Below are 15087 nucleotides of genomic sequence, written 5' to 3'. Positions count from 1 at the left end.
TGAACATTTTAGTAGCACCTCTCAATTGACATACTTTTGAAAACTTATTTTCTCGGCAAAACAGATAATGCAAGTGTAACGCAAAGCTTCAATGATGCATGTTTTGTATTGTGGCTGGAGGGCGTAAAATATGATGGACTGGTGAATTCTTACAGATCAAGCATCTTACATGTTAGCTGCATTTTCTAATCTGAAGAATATGTATCCTAACTCAAAAAATGTGACCTGAATTTTTCATGCCTTGCATCGAGTTTGTGAAGCTCTTAAAGATAAATATACATATGTGAACGAATTTGTTTCTAGCATTAAGAAAAAAGACTCCTAGAATACAGAAGTACGTAGAAATTACAGAACTTCCACTATCACCCTCTCCCATCCTCACTAGATGGGGTACATGGTTAACCACTTGCCTTACGACTTTTTTCCAAATTGATGTCAAAATTTTACACTTTTTTTTATTTTATATTACTACTACTTTACATGCAAAATTACATTAACAATGATTTTTGGTACAAGAATCAAAAATAATCAAAATATTCTACTCCAAATAGGCATTCCTTTATTAACCCGAGTATACTCGGAGCTGTTAAATGTGATATAAATTGTGATATTTACTAACAATAATGCAACGAACAAAATGGTATGTTGTTTATGTTATAAATGATATAATATTGATTTCAAAAGACAAAAGAAGTAATTATTATTTTCACAAACCACTCACATAATTACTAGCCCGAGTAAACTCGGAGCAACAATTTTATTTTTCATTTGAAAATGTTCGTTTTACCAACGTTTAGGTGTTCTGCTACCTGTAGCATTTCACTTCAGACACTAGGTGCTGTGTGGTATACACGGAAACAGGGCACTACATACAAAGCCACATTACAGTCAGGACAGTAGAAGCGGGATTCCCTTCTGATTTTTTTGCCCCGGGCATCACGTACTCTTGAACACATATAACACTGCTTCGTAGGATTTGATTTCTTCGGAGTAGGTGGCAAATACTCGAGGAAATGACGACCTGAAAGTCGTAGTGGACTTGGATGTATGCTTGGTCGTCCAAATCTTGGTGACAGTGATGGTGTGTGGTTCTGCTTGATCAGGTCATTCATAAGTTCCAGACGGAATTCCAGGTGTGTTTTTGTTCCACCACATTTTGTGTACAAAACAAACGAGTTCCATATGGCCAGATCAAGAAGGTGTAGGAAAATCTTCTTATAGTATTTTTTGCCACGCTTTCTGGGTGTTGCATAATCAGCAAGATGCTGATCTACCCTATCCACCCCACGCATAGTGTCATTATAGTCAATAACAACCCGAGGTCTATATTTTGCTTCTCCCCGCCTCTCTACTTTCACCATATCAACTGTGTGTACACTCGACAATAGACCAACATATTTTTTGTCGTTCCACTTCGTAACTGTTACTTTACCACTCCTGAAACCTATGATTCCTCCCTTTTCAACTCGTGTATCTTTCAGTTCCTTTGGTAAGTCTGTTCTGTTTGTATTTAGTGTACCATAAACGTCTGTCTTGTTTGATATAAGAATATCTGCCAGCTGGGGTGAATTGTAATAATTGTCCATTGTTACGCTGAATCCCTGGTTTAGAAAAGGATGTAAGAGAGACATAACAACATGGGAAGACACCGGTAAATCTTTGTATTCTTCCATGAAGTGTGTATCTTTCCCAGTGTAAACAATTATATCCCAAACATAGCCACTTTTTGATTCACAAAGCATATACGACTTTATCCCAAACCTCGCTCTTTTTAGTGGTATGTACTGAATCCAACCCAACCTTCCCTTGAACATAAGAAGACTTTCGTCAATAGATAGTTCTCTTTCTGGTGTAACAAATGTTTGAAATTTCTGCCGCAGATGTTCAATAACGGGTCATATTTTATTTAGCTTTGGATTTGGATGGGTTGCTGCATCATAGGTTTGATTGTTTGAAAAATGAAGGTACCTTTTGATCTCAAGGAAACGACGGTAGCTCATTGTTTGTGAAAAAATGGAGTTAGCAACAATGGATTTTTTGTCCAATAAAACTGTAGGTTGGGTTTCTTTACAATGCTTTGTAGTATTGTAAGAGCAAGGAAAATTCGCACTTCGTTCACACTTACTTGATTACAAGTTGCATTCAATTCTTGCACTGCAAATGTGTTCGTTTCATTCACTATTAGAGTCACAACATCATTATCAATGTACTGTTCGAAAAATTGTATCAAGCCCTTACTTTCGTCTACATCATACTTGGCACGTGGTTGAGCAGAAAACGGAAAGCGTGGTGGAGCTGGTGCTGGAGATTCAGTATCAAGTTCTTGCCACACTCGTACAGACGTCAAACTAACATCAGAATGCGAACTTTCGATTGAAATATCATCACAGTCAGATAGCATTGTTTCACTGCCACTAGCACTTACACTACACTCTGATGCACTTATGTCTGTGCTTATATCACTCATTTTGCTGCCAAAAGGACGAGAAAGTTCGAACCGAATCAACGCTTCCGAACAATGCGTTCTTGCAAGCAACCGAATGTCACGCAATGCAGAAAAGCTGTTGTCTTTCTTCACTTCTTGGCGCCTCAAGGCAGACACAAAAATTAGTGCACGCTCGAGACATCTGTTAGCCGGACTTGCAACTAACTCCACCTACCCAATTCATCATGAAAGTTCCGCCCGACTTAGTACGGGCTGGTAAAAAAATTACATTCAAACTCCTCAGGTTTCCGAGATAACTCGGGATAATATTTTGCTGGAAGAGTACCACATCCGAGATAATTCGGGTTAGTAAGGCAAGTGGTTAAAAGCTGCAGTGTATATTTGCAATCATTTCCATACAATATCGACATTTTTAGATGCTTTGCCTAGTGATTCCTCAGCTGTAGAAAAAGCCAAAAAACTTGCACTTAAACAGGAATTGCAAGATGAACTCTATATTGTAGGAAGCACAGTGGCCTGTTTTGATGGATGTGCAACGAGAGCTGCAAGGAGTCGGAAAAGAGAAGTTAGAACAAAGTTTAGCCAAAAACCCTGATGTTCAAGAAGTCGCAACCAACAAGGATGTGGATTACCGGTTGAAAACAAAATATGCACCACTTGTGTCTGTTGACTTTGAACGTTATTTTTCAACTTACAAGTATCTGCTTAGTGACCGCAGATGTAGCCTCACTCAGAAGAACATAGAAATTTTGAATGTAATCTATTTTAACAGTTTTCTAGATGACTAATTCTAAGCAAGTAAGAACAAGCATGTTTTTTTTTTATGTCGCTTTCTAATGTATCAGAGAATTTTCTTTTCTTAGTTATATTAAACGGTTTAAAACCAGAGAATACTCTGTGTTTATCCAGACAAGTTGAATCATATATGTATGCAGTGCGCACAATATATTTTACATCTGAAAATTAGCACCTTTTTTGTACAAAAATTGGCACCTTTTTTGCACCTTTATTGGCAAATTTTTGCACCTAAAATTCCTAGCTCTGATCATCACACAGGGCCTTCATTGGGTATCATGGTATGGGGTGCCATCGCCATAGGTGTTAGTTCGCGTCTCGTACGCATTCAAGGGACATTGAACAGCCAACGGTACATCACACAGGTTCTCACCCCTGTTGCTGTCCCATTAATCCATGCACTGCATAATGCCACGTTTCAACAGGATAACGCGAGCCCCCATGTTGCAAGGAATGTCCTCGCATTTATGGAAGCTAACCACGTGCCCCTGCTTCCTTGGCCAGCACGTTCGCCGGTTATGTCGCCAATTGAACATGTCTGGTCCATGGTGGGTCGCCGGCTGGCCCAACTCAGGTTTCCGGCACGTAATGTTGAAGACCTCTGGCACCGTGTGGAAGCCGCTTGGGACGCCATACCGCAAGCAGACATCGATAGACTCATTCTGTCCATGCCTCGCCGTGTTGCAGCAGTTATTGCCGCCCGTGGAGGCTGTACACGCTACTAGCTCCTTGGGGTTATGCAACCATATTCTACGTGTCACATGTCACACCACCGAGCTCTAACTGTAATCATTTTTTATCTTATTATGAACTACATATTTGCCAAGTTTCGTGTTTCTATCTCATTTCCTTCTGGGTGTTGCAATTTTAATGGCGAGCAGTATACTCTACCAAAATTGTTGTTAGAAAATTTTACACCTAACTTCTCCTTTGATGAGTCACTATGGCAACCACAATAAACCCAAGTGAATACCCATAATCATGTTGAAAATGCTGTGGTACTTTTCCTGGACAACTTAAGTATCCATCTTACCTGATGCAAGTGTGGCAGTGAAGTTAATGGTATGGTTAATTTTCTAATTTCAGACTGTATATTGCTCAAAAGCATATATTACATCTTCAGCATACCTCTATGATGTAATAGTTAATGTTCTTTGCTAGGATGCTGTAGCTTGAATCCTGTTTCTTTGCGATTGTCCTTTCACCTATTTCATAAATGCACTTCTCATTCTCCTAGTAAATAGCCTAGAAAGGAAGGAAACCATAGAGCAAGAAGGCAGGTGTCTTTCCATACACAGTGTGCGTATAAAGTCAGATGACTGCACCATTCAGCTGTTGCTTTGTTGTGCTTGGGTTATGTAATTGGAAATCCAGTATACCTGACTCCTCCAGGAATTGTAAGGAAAAAATTACTCCTATGTAAAGATTTAATGTTGTTTAAGATGATATCAGAAATTTTTGGAATGCAGAAATGTATATTTAGAGAGTTGTGGGAGTTAGAAACTGTTTTCTACACTAAGGACTGAAGTCAGATTTTTGTGACAATTGTCACCACCTGTCGATCAGAGGCCTGCACGAAACCCGGAAGAAACCTGTCCACAAGGAGGAGCACCTACAATAATATGCAACACGCATGTCAAGCCAGGTGTTCGTCCTTGCACAAGTAAGCCTCCCTTACACAGACCCGATGTAGTTCCTGCAACCAGGCGCATGGACCATTGTCAGTGTTTCCAATGATCATTATATTTCACTACGCATGGACACATTTGAATTTATGCTAGTCGCAGGTGCTGTGAGGTCAGTATAACTGTTAGATTTTGTAACTTCTCAAATTTGTTTCATTATTTCGTCAAACTGACACACACATTTTTTTCAAATTTGTTTTGAAGGCCTTGAAATAGGTTTGTGTGTTTTGTTCATTTTATGTCACTTTTCTGGTCGGGTCATTCCACATCAAATCAACGCAAAAAACTTAGATTTTGACACCCACCAACTCCGATTTCAATGAAATTTGGTATACACCTTTCCTCTATGGTTGAAAGAACCCCCCTAAATTTTTTTCACTCTATCTCAAACGGTTTTCATTTTACAGCACTTTGAAATGTCATTAAATCAGTGTTGTCTGTCACTTTTGAGACCCTCGACACAAGGTACCCTTCCTTACATTTTATTTCTTTCCTCCTTAACCAATCATCAGATCTCTTTGAAATTTTACACAAACTTCAATGAAATAATGAGAATTTCAGAAAAAAATATATCAGCACTCCAAAAATTTTACAAATGCCTATAAAAAGAATAATAATGGATTTGTAGCCTAATTTTTGTGGTGGGAAAAGTAGGTTATGAAATCTGAATTTTCATCATGTGGGTATGATGGAACCAAAATCTTTTGATCTTGAAAATCATTGCAAAGACATGCTCTTTCTCTACAAGAAATACATTTTTTGTTTCTTTTATTCCTTCTAACGAAAATTTTACATTTCTTGGAAATTGCCTAAAATTTCAGGGTCAATCCATACCAAATGGTCCAGCACTGTTGCTCGACCATTTTTAAAATTTTTCATTTGTTTGTTGTTGTAACCCCTATACAAGAGTAGTTCAAAATGCATTATTTTTCTAAAACTAAACTTCGTTTGAAAATGGCGGCCATTTTTGTTTCATGATTTGCAACATTTTTGGCCTATGCAGACAGTTGCGATAATTATGATAACTCAGCTAAGAACAATTATAGAAATCTGGGGTAAAAAACATTGTTTTCAGTACATTTTATGTTCCGTATCTTTTGTCATCACATCTAATGCAAATGGCTGAAATTTAGGGTCAAAATTGACTTGATATTCAATTTTGAAGAAGGAAAATCAATGTATATGATAATTTTTTTTAGTAGGTAAGCAATGAAACATCAGAGCTATATATTTTTTTTAGAGGAAACATGCACATCCAAAGTTTCAGCAGAAAATATTTGAGCTCTGTTACTGGTTTCTCCACTGAGTTAAAGCTCTTTGAAAATGCTCATTTTTCTCAAAATTTGGGCCCCAAATATATGTCTGGTTGGAAAGGTCTTCCCGATGGCATTGTGGTTACGTCGACGTTTTGTAATCAAGGGGTCCCGGTTTCGATAATCATTGAAAGCACATACTAGTTCGGATCCCACTTTAATAAACTGTAGGTCCAGTCTCGATTAGTCTTCCGTGCATAAAGTTGACTTAAAACTGAAATCAAACCAATATCTGGTTGTGAACCTAATTAAATTTGATATTTACTGCATAAAGAGGTACCTGTAAAAAATTTCGAGATTGATATTACATGAAAACAAAGTTACAACAGGGGGAAGTTTGGCAAAAATAGACAAATTTACGTTATTAGTTATAATTATTTACTTTTAATGAACTATCATGCAATTACAATTATTGTACGTATTAATTAATTGCAACATACGAATGGCATAGTAAGCCCGTTATTAGCTATTATCAAAGAAAAAGTGTGTACGGCTGTGTGTCAAATATTTTCTGATGAAACTTTGGATGTACATGTTTCCTCTAAAAAAAAATTATAGCTCTGATGTTTCATTGCTTACCTACTAAAAAAAAAAATATACTATACATTGATTTCCCTTTAAAATTGAATATCAGTCAGTTTTGACCCTAAATTTCAGCCATTTGCATTAGATGTGGTAAAAAAAGATACGAAAAATAAAATGTAGCCTGAAATGTACTGAAAACAATGATTTTTACCCCAGATTTCTATAATTTTTCTTAGCTGAGTTATCATAATTATCGCAACTGTCTGCATAGGCCAAAAATGTTGCAAGTCATGAAAAAAAAATGGCCGCCATTTTCAAATGAAGTTTAGTTTTAGAAAAATAATGCCTGTTTTGAACTACCCTTGTATAGGGGTTACAACGACAAACAAATGAAAAATTTTAAAAATGGTCGAGCGACCAGTGCTGGACTATTTGGTACAGATTGACCCTGAAATTTTAGGCAATTTCCAAGAAATGTAAAATTTTCGTTAGAAGGAATGAAAAAACAAAAAAAATTATTTCTTGTAGAGAAAGAGCATGTCTTTGCAATGATTTTCAAGATCAAAAGATTTTGGTTCCATCATACCCACATGATGAAAATTCAGATTTTCGTAACCTACTTTTCCCACCACAAAAATTAGGCTACAAATCTATTATTAGTCTTTTTGTAGGCATTTGTAAAATTTTTGGAGTGCTGATATATTTTTTTCTGAAATTCTCATTATTTCATTGAACTTTGCGTAAAATTTCAAAGAGATCTGATGATTGGTTAAGGAGAAAAGAAATAAAATGTAAGGAAGGGTACCTTGTGTCAAGGGTCTCAAGAGTGACAGACAACACTGATTTAATGACATTTCAAAGTGCTGTAAAATGAAAATCGTTTGAGATAGAGTGAAATAAATTTAGGGGGTTTCTTTCAACAATAAAGGAAAGGTGTATACCAAATTTCATCGAAATCGGAGTTGGTGGGTGTCCTGACCTCGTTGAAATGGCGTGGAATGACCTGGTCTTGAAATCTTAAACCCTATCTCGGTTTCATTTTTACGTTGTTTGTTTGTTGAAATGTAAATAGCATTCATTGTCTGCTATTTGCACCTGACTGAAGATATAAGCTAACAATTATATTTTGCATCGTGTTACTATCAATGTGATCTGTAGAACTAGATAAATCTCAACAACATGTGCGAACGACGATTTGTTCAAATAGATGACAATATGCAAAAACTTTTTTTATGTAAATTCTGATTTCATGTTCCATTTTATGGACCCCCGTGCTTTAGTGTTCAGCATTACATGATATTAGAAATGTAATGGTTGAAAAAGTACTACACTACACCTATATTGAGTATAAAATTCTGAAATTTACTAAAACAAAAGAAGCTAACTTTGTGCCGTAGAGGGGATAATAACATTTAGCAAGTCTCGAACAGTATAACTTTTCAAAAAGAAGGGAGATATCTTGAGCAACTAATTCAGATATTGAATTGGCAAAATTACACCAGAGAGAAAATCTGTAGCAACAGTTTTCAAAGTTATTTGGAAAAATAGTATAATGTGGAACAACCACCAGTCGCATAATGTTCCAAAATATTTACGATGGCACTTTTTTGCGAAACTTGGTTCGTACTCGTTTTGCAGGTGTTTAGGAGGGGGTGAGGGTGGTCTTTGCCACTTTTACCCACGTACCATGCTAACCTGATGTACTACGGGAAAGTAAACTGTCCTTGTCGAGACTGGAGCCTTCTATTACTTCTTTTTAAGTAGCTCCCAAATTGTCCTCACGATGCTGGGTCAACACTAAAATTTAGACGTCACCGGGAATTGAACCTGGGAGTGCTCGCACCAAAGATTCTAATCATGCTATGTATATTGATAATAAATCTCATTGTGCATCATTCTTAATTTAGCATTTTTTACCAACAAAAAGTGACTGTTAAAAAAGATTACACAATGAATATATGTCCAGAACAAAATTAGATTCATACAAATTTTTCATTCTTTCTTCATGTCAATATCGATTTGGTGATTCAAAATCTAAAGAACAATTTAGTTCAAAAAATACATACTTTGTGTTACAGTACAACTTCAGACAAGCAGATAACTTATTGGAAACAAGGTCAAAATAAAAAAAAAAAGCATTTTGATACTGTTATTTTTATTATTGCAGGCTGCACATCAAAAAATTGGACGGCACACACACACACACACATGTACATGCATGCGCGCGCACACACACACACACACACACACACAGTTTAATTGCAACATTAACATGAAAGAAACTCTAATAATGTAGAAACTTATAACCACAACCAAAGAAAGCTGTCTAGTATTCACAAGTATACAGATAGCGAAACTATATATCACACATACATCACTCATTATAATTACATGTAAACTATCAAGTAACCAATGCTTAAAAAAAAATCACAGCACTTATTTCTTCTCACGATCCACTTAAAATCAATAATTCTTTTACGAGTTTGCATCTTTCTTTTGTACTACTCCAGCAAATTATTTTCTGAAGTTTCACCCAACTGTAAGAACACTGCAATGACTAGTGCTTTATTTTCATCCATGGCATAGTATGCATATACACAGTAATGTTTCATCTAAACTTTTCAACTCCTATTGTTCCATGCACAATATAGATTAAATGGGCAGAAAACTGAAATGCCAGTTAATTGAACTTTGTTCTCATAGAAACGGCAAGACCTAGATTAACCTATTCTTCACTCCAAAGTATGACATACTGATATACATCTTTACAGATACAAATGAAAACAATGTACAATGGAACCCCGATTTTACATTCCTCAATTTTACATTTTCCCGCATTATACATTCAATTCAGATGGTTCCAACATAGCAAAATATTATAAAATTTTCCTCAATTTTAAGTTTTCTCGCATTAAGTTTTTTTCATTTTGGTCTCCTGAAAAACGTAAAATCCGAGGTTCCACTGTATGTTTATATTCATAGAAACAAAAAAGAATGTGAAAATTATGTACTATACATATATATTGGAGTTCTAGCAATTTTACTAATAAACAATTATACCGTTACTGGCACAAATTTCATTGCATCCCTATTTTGAAATACCAAGTACTTACATTCAGACAAATTGTCTGTAATGGTATTAGATATGGATCGACCATGTTATGAAATGAGAACTGTCTGGAAATGCACCTTCATCAGAAATAAAGATTTGGAAAAATTCTAATGGGAATAAAAACTATAAATGGTAGCAATTCTTGGTTAGAATTCATTATTATTATTATTATTATTTAAATGCTATGGCAATGTTCCAGATGACTTCATATGCCTTTCATAAAATAAAAGCTGTAGGAAAGAGTGTGGAGTACCATAATAATAGGCATCTGCAATTATGAAAGCTGGTAGATTAATATGCTTTAAGAACATTACTACTCTTACTCAAATATTCTCTTTTATGTCTGAAGGGTCAATTTCATGTCCATTTAGAGAATGCAGTTTTGTTTCTTTAATAGAAAAAATGTCTTTTTTTAATTCTTATCAAATCAAGCAATTCATATCTCAAAAGCAACATGTCTTGTAATGGAGAAATGTCATTTTCATATATATGCACTAATATCAAATGACTGACACCTATAGAATACCACTTAAAATTTACGTATGGTGCACCAATTTATTCAGGGAAATAAGAAAATATTTTAACTATGGTACATAGGCGTGCACATGGGGGGGGGGCAATCGTTCCCCCCTAATCATGGACGTCTGCAGATTTTTTCCAAGCAAGGTATTTTTCCATGGGGTATATTACCCCGATAATAGTGTTGGCCCTCAAAAAACACCACTTGAATTTGAAATTATCGCATTAATGTAAATTAATATGACTGAAATGAGATTATACGTGTGAAATATATACTTTAAGGTTGACATTCGATTTCTATGTGGGAGGTGTGGCCATCCTTGCTCCCCCTTCCATGTCCCTACATTATTATACTTTCACCTAGAAATTTAGTGTAGAGGAATCTTATCATGGTTATGAAACGCTACTCTTAAATAAAATAAAGTATTTTTAAGTCGGTTAATGTTCACAGCAACTACGGTGGAAGGGGGTGCAGTGGTACAACCACAGGGGGTGGGGGCAATGCCTATTGCCCCTCCCCAACCTTGGATGGAAATCAATTCTAGGGGAGCAAGGGGGCAAACATTGAGGTAAAAGAAAGCAGGATTAGTAGAATCTAAGAGTAGCAGGACAAAAGGATACTCAAGATGGAATTTGTTTTCATGTCTTTCCTGCATTATTTCTTCCAGATGGCCAAGAGCACCTGCAGGGGGACACAGAGGAGAATTGCCCCCCTCGATTTCAAATTTTATACAAATAAAAATACATTTTGTTAAATTTTCTTGCTTGCTTTGCTCGCAATATCTGCTATTCTTGCAGTCTTGTCAATTTCAGATCCATAGTTAGGGGGCGGTGGGAGTTGGCCCTTGGTGCCGAATGATCTAAATGAAAAGAAATGTAAAAGAGAATGCGATGGAGCCCCATGATTTTTTTTTTTTTTTTTTGCCATATTAAATCAATATTGTTTTCAGTTTGCAAAAATTTGGATCTAAAAATTTTCTTGCTCGCTTCGCTCACAATTTTATTCCTTTCTGTAATGCATTGTAAATTACCAGAGAGTGAGAGAGAGCAAGAGCGAGAGAGAGAGAGAGAGAGGTTCTAGAGGCACATATGTTTGGTAAATAAAAAAGCAAAATTTCGGTACAAAAACAGAGTCGATTTTGGGTTCAAAAGCGGTAAATAAAATAAAATTTCGGTGTTATAGCGGTGAATAATCACATCAAAAGTGCTATATAAAATGACATTTTGGTTTTAAAATTGTGAATATAATCCTAAATTTGATTTAAAAACTGCACTTATTACACAAAATAAACTTATCCCTTCTAATAGCACATTTATGTAGTTACCAGAGTATTAAGTTTATTCCTGTGTAAAGGAGTCCATTTTTGCTTCTCAAATATTTACAGCAGAATTAATCAATTTTCCGGGAATTGCATAACTCTCAGGATATTTCAGACTTTAGAAAGTGTCGTGTCGGTATATAAACGATAAATTTCGTGTTTAAGAGTCAATTTTGCAGTTCATTTCACATTATTTCGTGACAAAACATGGTAGAAAAATGCACCTCAGACCTTTCAGAAACATGAAAAATGAACATTACAGCATGTTATTTCATATTTCGTGTTTTTGTCAAAAACGAAATTTGCTTGTCTCTAGTTATAACTACTAAGTACTTCAGACTCTTGCTGCTAAACAGTTTCGTCTTACTGAACACAATTGTTTGAAGTAAAATTCAGTGTAAAAAGGTATTATATAAAATCATTATTAGAGCTAACAAACTTCTATGACTTTAAAAAATTTCCTATCACTAGTTTCTCTCAGCATCAGCATTTTAGTACTAATTTTTATCAAAGATTGCTTCTTTCCTTTCATTCAGCATTTCTTTGCAAAAACTGACTGCATAAACTCATAGCACTGCTACTTATGGAAAAACATTTCTCATTGTCGTCATGGTCAAGCTGACTATAAGCAATATTTCCTAGTTGTCAGTCAGTACCATTGTGAAAATCAGTACTTTTAAATGATACTTGAACATGCTAGCAAAATAAAACCATTCAGAATAGTCTCTTCATATTCACTTATCATTTGCTTAACATAATTACCAGAATTGTTGAACTCTGCAAAAGAGATGGTCATTTTGTGAATCTTGCAGGATACCCAGATACCAGAAATGTGTAAGTGATAAAATGTGAACTAATACAATTGATCATTGATCAACAGTATGCTGAGCTCTATACACTACACTATGCATTACCATTGACTTTTGTTTCTGAATACATCATTATTTACGAGTCTGCTCCTTTGATTTCTTTTTCATAGAAACAAGTCACACCCATCAGGTTCAGTCATTGAGATGATTTACTTGCATTTGAAGTTGATAATCAGTATTAAAAGTACTCATGCCACAACACTTTCACACTAAATTATCATACTGTTAACAAATCACATCAAGAGCATATGCTCTTGTGCATGCAAAACTCTGCAACACAAAATTTGTCAAACAATAGCAAACTACTAAGGTTTCATTAAATAACCATAGTCTCTGCAATATTTATAACATGGATCAAATAATCAATACTTAAGAATAATTAACATTATGCACATTCAAATGATTCTCTTAAAATTACTTGTAAATCATCATCCCTCACAGAACCATATGAAGACTTACCCTCAGGTAACCCTAATCACATTTTGTATTTAAATTTAAGACCAATACAAAAATATTACAAGTCAAGTGAAAATTGTTGAAACAATCACAGGCTATGCAGATAAAAATATTTATCCTTGCCAAATGGACTTATCACAAGATAGAAGCAAATCAAAGAAAATACTCAGATCTCATATTCATTATGAATAAAATGTGATGTATCCGTTAATCAATCAAAGGTAAATATAACTTTGAAGGTGTTTAAGAATCTTTTAAACATTATAATAATTATGATGCTTTCTAAATATTAAATTATAAATAATGTTTCAAAGGTTGCACATCAAATTTATCCTTATCATTAATTTGAGCAAGTGGTTTAAGATTTTGCTGGATGTTGTTGACCCTAACGCTATAAAAACTAACAACATAAATTATAAAGAACTGTAGTTTGCATAGGTAATAGATTTCGCATTACAGCAAAAAGAGAGATTCACATACCAATGTGCCTTTATTTTATTACCGGTTATGAGACATTCTACTAACATTAACTCCAGAGCAATGTTTGTTATATAAATAGCTTATTGTATGTTAGGATGACCTGTGAGTACATGCATAGCTCTCTATATGCAAGGTGAAAGTTACTTTGGATAAATATCCTATGTTAGTCTCTAAATACATTTATATGTTAGTATATGTACATACAAGTATACAAAGAATAGATTGTTGTCCAGTACTATGGAAATTTGACTCAGACTAGGTGAATCTCAAATACTGCACGGTAATATAACTGCATCTTCATATTGAAGCAGAAAAATACTAATAGGATTACAGAAATGACTGGATTTTTTGTGACAATATGAAAGTTCAAAATATCTCTCCCCCACTCTCTTGTGTATAATCACTTATTTCTTATCTGAAGGAAATACCTATGTATGTTAGGCATTAGGAAATACAAAAATAAAGTTATGGACAACTATATGTCAGTCACTTCATCCTACCTTTACTATTTCATACCAATTAACATATTATTACAATTTGTACCAATTTTGGTTACAGAGGAAGTTCTCTTGCTGTATATGATATGAATCCATGGTCTCATCTTCACTCATCAAGGCTACTATGGTATATATACATATGAGATTGCAACTTGCAACATTCTCTTAAATACATTATTTGCTTCTTATCTATAATGATTCCACCGCTAAAACTTATACTGTGATTTTGTGTTATTTTTTAAAAAAAACAAAAACAAGCATATGCTTATCTAAGTAATGAAATATTCATTAAGTATCATTGTAAAAACACCTTCCTAATTATAGAACATACAGCTCTATATTACTCAGATTCTTAGTTTGGATTTAATTTCAGTTAATGCCCATTCATCTTGTTGCTTAAATTAACTAAATTAAGTTTCATTCATCATCGCTAGAAGATTCAAATTCAATATTTGTTTGAGCACCCAATTCATTTCTAAGGTTTCCATTTAACCTTTTATACCTCCTCTTGGGTTTCTCACTACAACAACAACACTTGGACAACATCCAGTAAAGCAGAGCTGCAAGAATTAATACAACATTAACAGTGAAGGCCACAAAGGTCCAAAAGTACCATCGATCCTGATGTATTGTTGGCATTAAATTCAAGGGATAACAGTACGATTCTGTAGAAGTCATATTCACAAGTTCCGCATCAGTGTAGCAAGCTTTGCATTCATAATCATTTGAGCCAGAGCATGCTTTGCAGCTGTAGTGGCAAGGCAGGCATGCAGGGTTGCCCTTGGTGTCAAAGTTAGTGTAATATTGCTGTGGGCAGAATGACTCACATCGTCCACGATGTAGGTAAAGGCCTTCAGCACACACTGAAAAGAAGAAGTAAAATGAACACTGAGCAGTGCAGTAAAATAATACAAAGTAATAGAAGTAAACAATTCTAGTCATGTACGCTAGTTGAAGTTTTACTGGTGACAAATGATGATGACATACGAGATGTGGCTTGAAAAGAAACAGGATTGATGTTGCTGCCGACAAACGGTAAGCGCGTCAAGGCCAAGCAGTGCAAGAGTGGAT

The 15087-nt window shown here is 35.1% G+C and overlaps 1 protein-coding gene across 1 annotated transcript in view; it reads right to left on the bottom strand.

Annotated features, from left to right (window-relative positions):
• Nucleotides 1-8908: 8908 nt before the first annotated feature.
• The window catches only part of LOC145985027 (furin-like protease 1), an 844450-nt gene continuing 838271 nt past the window's right edge, over nucleotides 8909-15087 (bottom strand). The window contains exon 13 of the mRNA XM_083118536.1: nucleotides 8909-14879. Within this exon, the coding sequence (XP_082974662.1) occupies nucleotides 14434-14879 (446 nt within the window). The 3' untranslated portion in view covers nucleotides 8909-14433. The remainder of the gene's footprint in view (nucleotides 14880-15087) is intronic.

This window comes from Lepisma saccharinum, chromosome 3, assembly GCF_977018435.1.
Source record: "Lepisma saccharinum chromosome 3, izLepSacc3.1, whole genome shotgun sequence".
Classification (NCBI taxonomy): domain Eukaryota; kingdom Metazoa; phylum Arthropoda; class Insecta; order Zygentoma; family Lepismatidae; genus Lepisma; species Lepisma saccharinum.
The sequence above is the reverse complement of the archived record's forward strand: the minus strand, read 5'-3'. Positions and strand labels throughout refer to the sequence as shown.